The following is a 13572-nucleotide window of genomic DNA, read 5'->3' on the forward strand; positions in this document are numbered from 1 at the left end:
GTCATATACAAGCTGAAAGGAATCTGCCAGATCAACTTAAGAGTCAATGTGTTATGCTTGTCAATGTTACCAGTTATCAAGCTCCCAGGTACACTGCTAAGCCACCAAAAGGACAGAATTAGATTAACAGGGATAAAAAAATAAATAAGGCATCATGAAGCAATTACTAACACTGAAAGAGACGTGAACCAGAATGGCAAAGCAGGGATGCCCGACGCCACCTGGAAACAGGATGAAGAGGACGTTCTGCAAACACACAAGGATGCTGAGAGGGTCACACTACTGGAAAAGTGTCACCTCTAATCCGAGGGCATCGATCCAACTCGGCCAGCTCTGAAGTCAGAATTGCTGCTGGTTAAGCTCACACCACATCTGCACTGCCAGAGTCTATTGGTACACCTTGAAATGTCCACAGAATGTGTCTGGTGAAGGTTGACAAGTAATCAGAAGACAAGCCCATTCACACAATACAGAAATCGTCATGAAGTCGTTGATGTTTATGAAATCTTTTTGGAACAAAGAAGTTCCACTTGCTCTCTGTCAGGTATCCGGCATCTCACTTTTCTTTCGATTACCTTCAGGGAAGGATTTGTAAAGTGTATTGGACACACAAGTACCACCATGCAACTCGTCAGGGAATCCAGAATCGGTTATCAAGATTTCTCTACCGTTCGGATCTTATACCAAGTCAAAAGAATTAAAAGAGCTACAAAACTGCAGTTAACACCATTCTTCGAAGGAAAAGAGTGGAATAGTTATTGGATGCTCAATCTAAGTGATTCTTTACATGATGTGGATGAATGAGTAGCATAGTGCAATCGTACGACGATACAGGGCGGCAGACAGGGAAACCAAGGCCTAAGTCAATGTGAGGGTTTCGGCTACTTCCCAACAGAGACTTGATGGGTGATTGCCAATTGACCGATCGCCAGGTGTAATATAGCCACGCCTCGCGCTCACAAACGCACGTGTTTCTATTCAATGTCGGAGCAAACATCGTAGCACACACAATACAAAATGCAAGGTCACGTGTGATTTGATTGACAGCTGGCGATCTGTCAATGACTACCACAATATGGTAGAACACGTCCAATATCAGCGGATATCAACAGCACTAGATAAGACCGTCACATTGCCAAAACTGAAAAATCCTCACAGCTTAATCAGGAAGATTGACCAGTCACTAGAAAGTGTCGATGTACATTGAGGTTGACGAAATTGAAGGTATTAAGACTTTGATGAAGTGTTTTGAGAAACCGGTTTGAAGCAAGTCTAAATGACCCAAATAGCAGGAAATCGGTTATTGGAAATCACCTACTATAGTTGTCATTCAGGATGGTCCAGGTACAATAAATTCAAACTATAGCATACAGATATGATTCCAAAAAATGATAGATAAGACACAAATACATTAATACAGGCGGCTGCTGCAGCCAACTTGGATTTCAGATCGAAAAATAACAACACTTGGTATGGACCATGTCAGGATCACTTGAGGAGTTCCGCAAGTGGAACAAGATGACTATAGATCATTGTGAATATAGTCATTGTGACCCTTCAGGTTAGATGACTTTAATATTACCTCAAAAACAAGAAAATGATAATTTCTCTTTGTGATTTTATTAAATGACATTTTATCATAAAAATATCAGTAAAACAGATTTTTCTCTCTCTCTCACTCTATCACTCTCGTTTGGAATTCAGGCTTTCATTCTTGCCATATAAAATATAAGCAAATCATTACGTTTATATAAAACTGATGATGGTATATATTCATAGAATTGTGTTCAATATATTTCCCCACTAAAATCGAACAATACTTTATTAGCACGTATCTATATAATAGCTACACAAGTGATTTTTAGTACATCTGAGACTGTGAAGAGTACAAGATGAAAGTTTTCAAGAAAATGGTGATACTAGACATTATGAATACAATGACTTATATAACTATATACAATGAAATCTGGGAATCAATGGACATATATAGTATCTTTCTGTATACAGTATTCTTATCCAAACATATAAAACAATTAAGATAAAAAAATCTTCAGAAATAAAATTTTGCACCAAATACAAAAATAAAGATTTTAACCGAATAATACAGTTGAACCTTTTTAACTTGAATTTGTTAACCTGGGAATCCTTAATGGTACACCTTGAAATGTCTGCAGAATTTGTCTGATGAAGGTTGACAAGTATGGAGAAGACAATCCGATTCACACATTACAGAAATCGTCATGAATTCGTCGATGTTTATGAAATCTTTTTGGAACAAAGAAGTTCCACCTGCTCTCTGTCAGGTATCCGGCATCTCGCCTTTCTTTCTTGATTGGTTTTTGTTGATGAACTAAACTTGTGTTCACTGTAAATATGTGCAACAGAGCTCATTGGTTATGGAATGGACATCTGTTTGCAGACTTAACTTTTACCAGTGTGTTTTGTAGCTTTCCCTTAATCTAAATGTTTCAGGGTTCAATAATTGCCACCACACTATTATAATAATAGCATATTTTTTACCAGGATAATCTAATAACCCAGTTTTATCACTTTTCTCCCACTTTTGATATAACAATAACCCAGTTTTATCACTTTTCAGTTTTATTCACTTTTCTCCCACTTTTGATATAACAAAGTTCAACTGTATGAGATGCAAGTTATAACTTTTTTGAATGAAATGATAATGATGGAATATATATTATGTCATAACGAGTGATTATTTACAAAGAATATATACATAATGTCCTCTGTAATCTACAGATGAATAATGATTATTTACGATAAAATGTTTTATTATAGTTTACTAACAAAACTAAAACCTGCCACACTATAGGTTTGTGTCATTGTGCAATTTCTTTTGAATACATAATATAATTCATTTTAAAATGTACATCAAAAGGCATTATTTATTTATACAATAATTACTATTCACCTTTTTCGATAAAGTGGGTCGGAAAATTACATAAAACTGATCGTAAAATCCCAGTTCTTACTTCAGTCACTCCTTTGAAATGCAATTAAAACATGTTACATTTATTAAAATGTCATTCAAACGTATCCAAACGTTTAGATATATTTTTGGTCTGATAAAGATTTACATGTAACTAAATTATATTTTTGACATGGGAACTTTATTGAAAAATCCACAAGGCACAATTACTTGTATCTATATTTCCATTGCACAGATCATGACATAATCTACTTTATATATTTATATTTATTGTGTCATACATGTGATGCTGAAGATGGCACTTTGTCATTGTTAACTGGTGGCTGTTCTCTTTCCCAAAAAAATGTGAATCCTGACATATAATTTATCGGGTAAATTAATTTCATTTCATGTACAAAACGCCAAAAATAAAATATACACATATGTACACTGGAATGTGCATTTTTAAACACATAAACATTAATTATATTAACATCAAAATCATCATAAATCTTCCACTCTTTAAGGGACACAATGTGCATCAAAATTGATCCTAAAGATCAACAACATCAGAAAAACTTAACATATCACTTGAAATAAAAGTAATTGGTAAATACGATTAGTTGCAGTACATTTCTTCACCTGAAACTTCTTATAAATCAATAAATGTTTAAATAATACTAATAAATCTTAAGATCTCTGACTAAACATAAAATGGTTCCACTTACCAATTACCAATTCAAGTTGTTTTCTTTAAAAAAAAAAATCTTTACAATCATGATAATGTTAATGCATGTACAAAAGTATTTCTTTGTTTATCAAACATTGAACTATATAAATCTTACAAATGATTACTAATTACTTTTAAGAAATATGTCCGTGGAAGATGGAAAATACAAAATGTATTTTTTTAGCAAATCAAATAAGGTGCATCATGCGACATCACTTTTTGTGCCTTTTGAAATTGTTCTTCATTGAGGTAAAAGTTTTTTTGACATGCAAACAATGGAAGTAAATAATTAGTCAATATTTAATAAAATTAAATAATAAATGAATGAAGTTTACACATAGAAATTATCCATAGGTAACCCTGTATATAATTAGTAGAGTTGTATGTAAACGTTACCATATTTACCCACAAACACGCTCTGCCTAATGAACATACACAGCCAAAGACCACCTAAGGGTCAAAGAAGTGGTCCTTATGTACAGGTCATATTCTGATCATGATAATCTCCCTTTGAGACCCTAAGACAGTGATCTTATGAACCAGGTGGTCTTTGTACAGAGATTGTTTCATAAACCAGGTTTTACCTTTTTACATTTACATTGTTTTTTCTTTCTTTTCCACTTCAATAAAGATTAATTATTATAAATTTTAATATCAAGAGGGAAATTCCTTTGAGGATAATTATGGCACGAGAAATAACGTATATTGCATAATTAAAGCATAAGTACATTTAAGTAGGGACATGTTAAAAATTTAAAAAGAAAAAAAACACTTGGGGGGGGGATGTAAAACGTCATAGAATCTTTATGATGATGCATATTTTACAATGAACTTTGAGATAAGGTTACATGTATAATGCAAGGATCAAAACAAATGAACCTATAAATTGCATTCATTATTTTTTTTCTTTCAATGATTTATAAAACATTCAGAAAGAAGATGAAGTAACAAAGGTAATTCAACACATCTAATAAATCAAGATTAATTATCGTTAGTAGTCTTTTGGTCTCCGACGGTATAAAACAATACACATAGCTAGCAGTATGATGAGGAGGAGAGCACACGCGGAGGTCAAGGACCAGGTAGCCGTCTGGAACTCTGCCTTAGCGGCCTCCTGGGGTATAGATGTCGTTATATCTGTAGAAAAAAAAGGAGAAAAATTCAATAGTCAAACCTTGATAAGTCAGTATCAGTAGGACTAGGGTAAAAATTCAATTAATATTTGAATATTAAAGTTGAATTTATGATGTTTTTAAAGGTCGAAGGTACTCCAGTGGTCAGAAATAACAAATTAGTTTTAATTACAAGTTAACTATGACAGGTAAACTTCACAAGATTCAACTGCATACTGTTATTAACACTTGCAAACAAATCTGCAGTGTGTTTTCTATTTTTTGAGTTGCTCTTATAATACAAATACACCATTGAATTTTCCAGTTTTCTCTTTGGATCCTTTTGGAATTGGAATGCAAAGTTAACAAATTCTAATTATTCAAAATGAAGAGTATTATATTGATCTCTATTTGCCAATTGAGACGCAAACACTATTTGAACCATTTAATATGTTTAAATCTTGGAAGTTGAAACCAGACACCTGAAGTAGAAAACAAATAATTTAATATTCATCTGCCTGAAATATGAGATAGACTTACAATAAGGTCGTATTGCAATCTCTGGGAAATATTTCCTCCAGAAACCATATTCCGACTGTCTGTAATTTGTGAGATTATGGGAGAAGTTTCCGATCTTGAAGTAGCTATGGTTATATAAGTTATACTCTCCCCAGGTTGTACCACGGAAAAACTTCAGGTCAAACGTCCTGGGCGTCGGGTTCCTGTACAAGGAAAAATGGACAGTTTTATTTTCATTATCAACATATGAGGCCATATTCTCTTTCCATATTTTGACACAGAAAAGCTCTAAGTCAAATATACTAAGGAGGTTATCCTGTGCAGAGGAAATTATTTATAGGCAATCTTAAAATATCATCTACATCGATCAGTTGCCTCTTTTGGGGAGAAAGAAATAGCTTAATGTTTCAAATTTTAAAACGATATATTATACAATTATTGACTACTTTGTAGGTTAATATGAGGAATTGTCAAACCTGCAAAAGGTGATATTCCCTGAGGCTGAAGGCTAATACCTTAACATATGTAAAATTTAACGATACAATGATGTAGTCAGCTATGCCAATCACAACAAAAATCACTGGAAATTTTTTTTGAGGACTTAAGTTTACAGATCTGCACTTACCCACTAGAAGAGAAATTAGTCCACAAACTGATCATATACTCGCTGACGTTCCTGTCAGCGTAGTCGTAACGTTGTCGTGGAAACAAACCAAAAATGTCAGTGTAGGTTTTGTTGATGTAGGGAAAACCAAACACATACTGTAGCTCCTGTCCATGGGCAACTCCTGATAAAATAAGTAACATTATAGAATACATCAGGTAAAGGTACAACAAAATTTTGCTGCTCTTATCAAACTTCACTTCGTCCAACCGGTACAGAATAGCATCTCAGGAACTCAACAGAAAAGTGGAACAATTTGTTAATGTACTGATATACTCCTTTAAATACATGTGTTGTGAGTTGGGTTTTCCATTTGTGTGAGGACACATATTTACCATAACCCGGCCCTTTTCTTATGTGATTTAGAAGAACAGAAAATAAGAGGTTCAAGTGAAGCATTAATTTCTTTTTCATGTGCATTTCCACTTTTACAGTATGAGATGAGATTTTTGGTCAAACACAATATATCTCTGGTCGATAAATAAGTTTTGATACCATAAAATTTGATGGCATTATAAGAACAGCTCATCAGTTATATCTTACCATATTCTAACAATTGGCATCATAGAACACTAAACCAGTAGCAACCCCGGGGAGGGGAGAGGTAATAAAGGTCATTAAGGTCAAACTTACCTCTCCAGTGGGGGAGATAGTCGTTCCATGAGTAGTAGGCAAACTCATATACATATGTGGTGTTGTATAATGACTGGACTTTGACCACCTGGTCCATCCCCGTACCAAACATGTAGTCGGACATCATCTGTAGATAGATCACATAAAGTATTATATAGCCTATCCAAATCAGATCCCTAAAACTACATAAAACTTTGTAAATATCAGACAGCTGTACATATATATATATGGATTGAATGTATTTTTCTAATTTTCATAGCGGCTATGAATAGCAGAAGCTATCTACATATCCCCTGGAGCGTGTTAGTGCTCCTCAGAAGAAAATTAGTAAAAATATGTTCAATTCATATATCTACATTAGAATAATTTATGAAAATAAAAATTATTGAAAGGTTATTCGACGGGGTTACATAATTTACACATGCTCCATTATCATTATACCCTCATAACCTCAACAAAATAAACATCTATTCCTTATATTTTCAGTTTTTCAAGTAAATTCATATTATTTTTTCCCGCAGCAGTTGCATATTTTTTATTAAAAAACCCATATTTTTTTCTCTCTCGTCATCGTCAAAGAATTTGATTGAACAGCTGATTGGAATCGAGTCATTCATATGTTCCTGCCAAAAGTGGGGTCATGACCTCACGTTGCTACGACATCGACTATTCACATAACAATAGAATCGCCACGCATGTTGTGCTAACATTATACACTGATAATGATAATACTAGAATACATGGTTATTGAGTCCATGTCAGTGCAAACTGTAAATATTATATTATATTTAAAATTGTGACACTCATATACGACGAGAAATGAGATTAATGGAACAGATGACAAAGTCGTTCCACAACGTCGCATTTTCAAGCCTTCCGGTCGACCTCTTTTTTGCAAATGATGATAAACAAGAAATATAGTTAAAATAAGATTTGATTGACTTATTACAGTAAACCTTAGTAAACCTTAGTTGATTCTACATCAAGAAAAACACATTAAAGATTATACATTAAAATATTATGGGGGACTATTTTTTATTATTATTTTTCATTCATATGAAATATTTCAATGTTTGAAATCAGCTAATCGATTCACGAGAATCGTTGTATTGATAGTGTATTCATATAGTGACAAAACACTCAGAATGTAAATATAACAATATACGCAGGTAAATCAAGTTTTGTCTCTAATTCTACATCTGTGTTATGAATTCCATGATACAAAATTCATTTAAGCATTGATGTTACTATTTTTTAACTGCATAGGGTTTTGAAATAACTTTTTTTTTGCAAACTTTTGTAAGAATCCGCTACGCAGATTCACAGTTTGAAAATTTCTTTCATAGTTACATCAATGCTTATAACTAATTTTTCAGACTATTTATAAAATACCCTTAAACGTACTATTCCACTGATTTCCCAATGTATTATTTTTTCTAAATCAATACGTAATGTCGATGTTTCTATTGTGACATCACAATAACGTCAGGTTTTTGCGCCATTCTTGAATTTTTTTCTTCATAGTATACTTCTTTTGTATGACAGAAATGCTCCAACAGGATGGAATGGAGGATTGTATGGGATAGAACAGAAAATACACCTCCCTGTTATCATAAAGGACACAGCATTGTTTAAAGTGAAGAACTACGTTATTTAAACTTTCACTGTGATTGAAAAGGCCCCCACAGGACCAGCTATTTTGTAAACCAAAAAAAAAAAAAAACACTTTTTTATCTATGGTTTTATTATCCCAAAAAACAATTTTTACAGTTTGACTAAATTATTTAAATAAATACATTTTGTTTGAAACCCCATGAACTATCTATGAGACCCTGGTGCGTATCATGGACTCGTTCTCTATAAAATTACTTCGGAGAGCCTCGTATGTATCATCGACTTGTTCTCTATAAAACTTACGTCGGAGAGCCTGGTGCGTATCATGGACTCGTTCTGTGGGTCCGGCCAGTAGGTATACTGGAACTTGACAGCCTCCCCTGTACCTGTTAGGTCCTCTACCTTCCTCTTCACCAGAAACTCGTTTACAATGTTACCAAACTCTGTGGAGGACACACCACTTTCCAACGTCTTCAGGTTCGCTGGATAAACAAAAACAAATATCCTCAATCCTCGTATAAAACACAAACTTCTATGAGCATGGTTTTATATCATCTTATAATTTGACACATACTATAATATGATTTAACATTCAATTTGATCAACATAGGGACAAAGTCTTTCATTCATATCCTGCCTGAAAACCTATATACCTATAGATTAAATTGCATACTTCTAAACAAAACCTATATCCATCTAAACAAAATCATGTTGTACCTTTCGGAGACAAAATAAGTCCTTCTCAACAATAACTGTACTTCTAGGCAAATCTCTAATTACTTCTTTATTTACAGAAAAGTTGTGGAGATCTACTTACGAACAAACAACGATCCTTCATCTTTATTGAGCCCAGCCATGATCTTGATCTTTTTGAAGTACGCCTGTTCTCTCATGGACTTTGGACTCTCGGGCAGGAAGGAGTAGAAAGCTCCATTGATAGGACCATCCACGGTGGGCCCCCAAGGGTTCCCCACATTTCCATTCTGATACAGATAACATGATAAAGCTAAAACAAAATGTCTGGTTCACCAACTTATTCACACCTCAGACACATTTGAACTATTCCAATTCAAATGCTGCAATAACCACTTGGCCACTGTGGCCTCAGCTAACTTTTCTCTAGATCTATATCATTTATTCTTTCATAAGGGTGTAATTCTGGCTGATCTAGGGCAATAGACTCATGCCGCCTGAGGCTATATTGATTGGCTACCCATGCAATAAAGCCGCGTGCCGTCAACAAAATTTCTATTTCCTCGGTAAGATCTTAAATTTTTTTCACAAACTTGACTGGTTTTACTATAAAAAATGCAAACAACAGATTTTTTATTGAAAATATCATGTAATTTTTGAAAAATTGACTTTCAGCCGTGGATTTCTTAGAATTTATTTCAAATGGCGGGATATTATAGTTGTAAAATTGCAATCAAATGTCAAGGTATGAAAGAAAAATACTCTTTCATAAGTGGATATGAAGTATAGGGATATTCTACCCTCCGGATCACAAAATGTTGCAAAACCCTCGACAAGCCTCGGGTTTTACTACATTTGTGACTCCGGGTAGAATATATCCACATATGAAAGAGTCTTATAATATAACCCTGTATTTATTCTAATTTCATCATCCTCATAGTATTACATTATGTAAATCTTACCCTGGGAGGTATTTTAGCAGACGCGTTCACGATTTCGTCCGCAGTCCTGTACAACTGTATACACTGGATGAGACGGAAGTTATCGTCAGTAGGACAGCCTAACTCCCAAGCCAGGTCCTTGGCGTACTCCGCCGCGTCAGAGCCCTCTATATAGGACCATTCACTTCGATCAGACCCACTCTGCAGGATGGCGCGCTGGAACAACTCTGCAATAAATTTGTTTGCAAGTTTTGTGAGGTTTTTTTATGGCAATTCTAGAACACTCATTTTCAAATTTCAATGATTTTGATTGGTTTAGCTTCCTATTAACAACCATGGTCATTTCAAATTAAAAATCAATAACAAAACTACAAAGCATCAGCAACAGATTTACAAATATCATTTAAAGTGAATAGTTGAGCAAAGAAAACCAGTTTAAATGCATTCATTGGCCTTCCAAAAGTCCTTACATATCAATACAACAGTCCAGTTCTGCTTATAATTACATTGTCCAGTTTTGACCATTGAAGATATGGATATGCCCTGTGTAAATTTAGCACATTTCAAAAATAACTTTTTGAAAGCGAGGCTGTGTAAAAATGCCAACATGGACATAGCCAGCCTGGAGGACATTTAAGGATTCCTATAATATAAATAAACTTCTTCACATGCAGAGCAATTTTGACAGGAAATTGTATTTTTCTAGATCATAAGAAATTATACCGGAAATATTAACACCATTTTTACCGACTTATGCCTTCCTTTGACCGACTATTCACTTTAACCTTCATCCCTTAGAGCATTTGTAATATATCAACAAAGTCTGTTACAGACCTTCAGGACCATCTGTTGTAAACAGAATCAACCATGGTTATTGAGAATACAAATTGGAAAAGCATGGTTGATGCTATCCAGAAATGGAAAAAAATATATATATTAATAAGAAGAACTAAATAAACAGGTAATGCTTATAAAACTATCTGATCGACTGTGAAGTGTCCCTGGCTCCTCGTTAATTATTTGTTTGTTTTAAGGATGTGATAAGTTAAAGTGGTGGTGGAGGAAAGTAAGACCACCCGGAGACAAACCATCACCCAGCGGTCAGTACCTGGCAAATATACCCCACATGGGATTCAAACTCGCAACTCAGATGTGAAGGGTTTGCGGTAATATGTCATGATATCTTATCTCTTGACCGCCATTCCTTTCCCATCAGCGGATTGACAACAACATCCAAACAAATTAATGTACTAGACATAGCAAAACTTACAGTCATGCTTCAACTTCTTTTTTTTTAAATTGTACAATATATGCAGCCTATTAAATGTACCAGGAAAAAGGGATCAAACTTACTGTCCGATCGAGGTGACAACAGATGTAGACCTACACTTGAGGCCCCGGTGCTCTGACCAAATAAGGTAACTACATTCGGGTTTCCACGGAAATGTTCTATATTCGTTCTGACCCATTCCAGGGCTCGCACTTGGTCAAACATCCCATAATTTCCAGCAGAGTTCCGATCATTGGTGCTGAGGAAACCTGTTAACAAATTAAATGGTTTATCAGAAAAACTTCAATAAAGAATTGATTTTTAGTTCTTACTACAAGTCACAGTGCATCTTATCTCATCTCTATAAATACAGTGCCTTTAATTATATTTATGTCACATTAAAATTCACTAACTCAAATTCATTTCAGAAAAGTCCATTACCTTAATACAGGATATTTTGTGGTCAGAAAATTTTGGCGTTTGTATCAAAATAGGTTGTTACATTTTGATGCGTTTAAATTTGGCGTTTTTCTATGTACGTCATCTGTAAATTTTCATCAAAGACAAAAATTTTGAAGGTTTACTTGATGTATTCCATTACGCAGCGGCCCTTTTGTCTATACACATAAATCCTCAACAATGGAACACCGATGTGATTGGATTTGAAGCCATACCGATACAAAGACAGCCGTTTGAAATATTGCCTTCATTATGAGTGATTTAGAACCACATACTTAATGTTAATAAATAGTCAAATTTTGGTGTGTTAAATATGGCGCTTTTGTGCCAAACACCAAATAAGCCAAAATATGATCACTTCCAAATTATTCCTATTTACAGTATCATATACAGTATAGTTTATCAAATAATATTTGGCATATATATACTTATATATCTATATGTAACTAGAAATCGATTTAGATATTCACAGTCAGGACGGCCATCTTGACTTCCTTCAGCCCCTAAAATTGATCATCTTAAAATTAGTCAATATTTACTCCTTCAGCGTGGTGACAGATCTATAGACATACTTACCAAGTGGACCTAGTCGATAGTTGATCGTTACCACGACGACACCCCTCTCGGCCAGGAATACCCCCGGGTACTGGTGAGAGCTCCCGAGTGTATAACCCCCGCCGTGTATAAACACCATTACAGGGTATAAACTAGGACTGTTACTAGGAGGCTCATCCGTGTTCTGTGGTCAAAATCAAACACATGATTATTCACAATATATTTCAGAAGATAATACAGTCAAACCTACCTTAGTCAACACCTCTGTATAAAGACAGTCAAACCTACCTTAGTCAACACCTCTGTATAAAGACAGTCAAACCTACCTTAGTCAACACCTCTGTATAAAGACAGTCAAACCTACCTTAGTCAACACCTCTGTATAAAGACAGTCAAACCTACCTTAGTCAACACCTCTGTATAAAGACAGTCAAACCTACCTTAGTCAACACCTCTGTATAAAGACAGTCAAACCTACCTTAGTCAACACCTCTGTATAAAGACAGTCAAACCTACCTTAGTCAACACCTCTGTATAAAGACAGTCAAACCTACCTTAGTCAACACCTCTGTATAAAGACAGTCAAACCTACCTTAGTCAACACCTCTGTATAAAGACAGTCAAACCTACCTTAGTCAACACCTCTGTATTAAGACAGTCAAACCTACCTTAGTCAACACCTCTGTATAAAGACAGTCAAACCTACCTTAGTCAACACCTCTGTATAAAGACAGTCAAACCTACCTTAGTCAACACCTCTGTATAAAGACAGTCAAACCTACCTTAGTCAACACCTCTGTATAAAGACAGTCAAACCTACCTTAGTCAACACCTCTGTATAAAGACAGTCAAACCTACCTTAGTCAACACCTCTGTATAAAGACAGTCAAACCTACCTTAGTCAACACCTCTGTATAAAGACAGTCAAACCTACCTTAGTCAACACCTCTGTATAAAGACAGTCAAACCTACCTTAGTCAACACCTCTGTATAAAGACAGTCAAACCTACCTTAGTCAACACCTCTGTATAAAGACAGTCAAACCTACCTTTGTCAACACCTCTGTATTAAGACAGTCAAACCTACCTTAGTCAACACCTCTGTATTAAGACAGTCAAACCTACCTTAGTCAATACCTCTGTATACAGACAGTCAAACCTACCTTAGTCAACACCTCTGTATTAAGACAGTCAAACCTACCTTAGTCAACACCTCTGTATTAAGACAGTCAAACCTACCTTAGTCAACACCTCTGTATAAAGACAGTCAAACCTACCTTAGTCAACACTCTTATAGAGTCTAAGTCAACACTCTGTATAAAGACAGTCAAACCTACCTTAGTCAACACCTCTGTATAAAGACAGTCAAACCTACCTTAGTCAACACCTCTGTATAAAGACAGTCAAACCTACCTTAGTCAACACCTCTGTATAAAGACAGTCAAACCTACCTT

At 34.9% G+C, this 13572-nt stretch overlaps 1 protein-coding gene across 1 annotated transcript; it reads right to left on the reverse strand.

The window, feature by feature from the left end:
• Positions 1–2606: 2606 nt before the first annotated feature.
• LOC138309699 (neuroligin-2-like) lies at positions 2607–12310 on the reverse strand. The gene is made up of 9 exons (XM_069250917.1): positions 12141–12310; positions 11189–11374; positions 9857–10062; positions 9019–9184; positions 8505–8683; positions 6588–6714; positions 5916–6078; positions 5312–5493; positions 2607–4796 (listed from the first exon to the last, which is right to left on the reverse strand). The coding sequence occupies exons 1-9, from the start codon at positions 12256–12258 to the stop codon at positions 4651–4653; spliced, it is 1473 nt and encodes a 490-aa protein (XP_069107018.1). The 5' UTR covers positions 12259–12310; the 3' UTR covers positions 2607–4650.
• Positions 12311–13572: the final 1262 nt, after the last annotated feature.

The sequence above is a fragment of the Argopecten irradians genome, chromosome 15, assembly GCF_041381155.1.
Source record: "Argopecten irradians isolate NY chromosome 15, Ai_NY, whole genome shotgun sequence".
In the NCBI taxonomy this organism is placed as follows: domain Eukaryota; kingdom Metazoa; phylum Mollusca; class Bivalvia; order Pectinida; family Pectinidae; genus Argopecten; species Argopecten irradians.

Coding starts and splice junctions, on each gene's coding strand:
- LOC138309699 (XM_069250917.1), bottom strand. CDS start 12,258: ATGGTGTTTATACACGGCGGGGGTTATACACTCGGGAGCTCTCACCAG. Junction 11,375..12,140: donor CTATCGACTAGGTCCACTTG/GTAAGTATGTCT, acceptor ATTTGTTAACAG/GTTTCCTCAGCACCAATGAT. Junction 9,185..9,856: donor CTGCTAAAATACCTCCCAGG/GTAAGATTTACA, acceptor TATCTGTATCAG/AATGGAAATGTGGGGAACCC.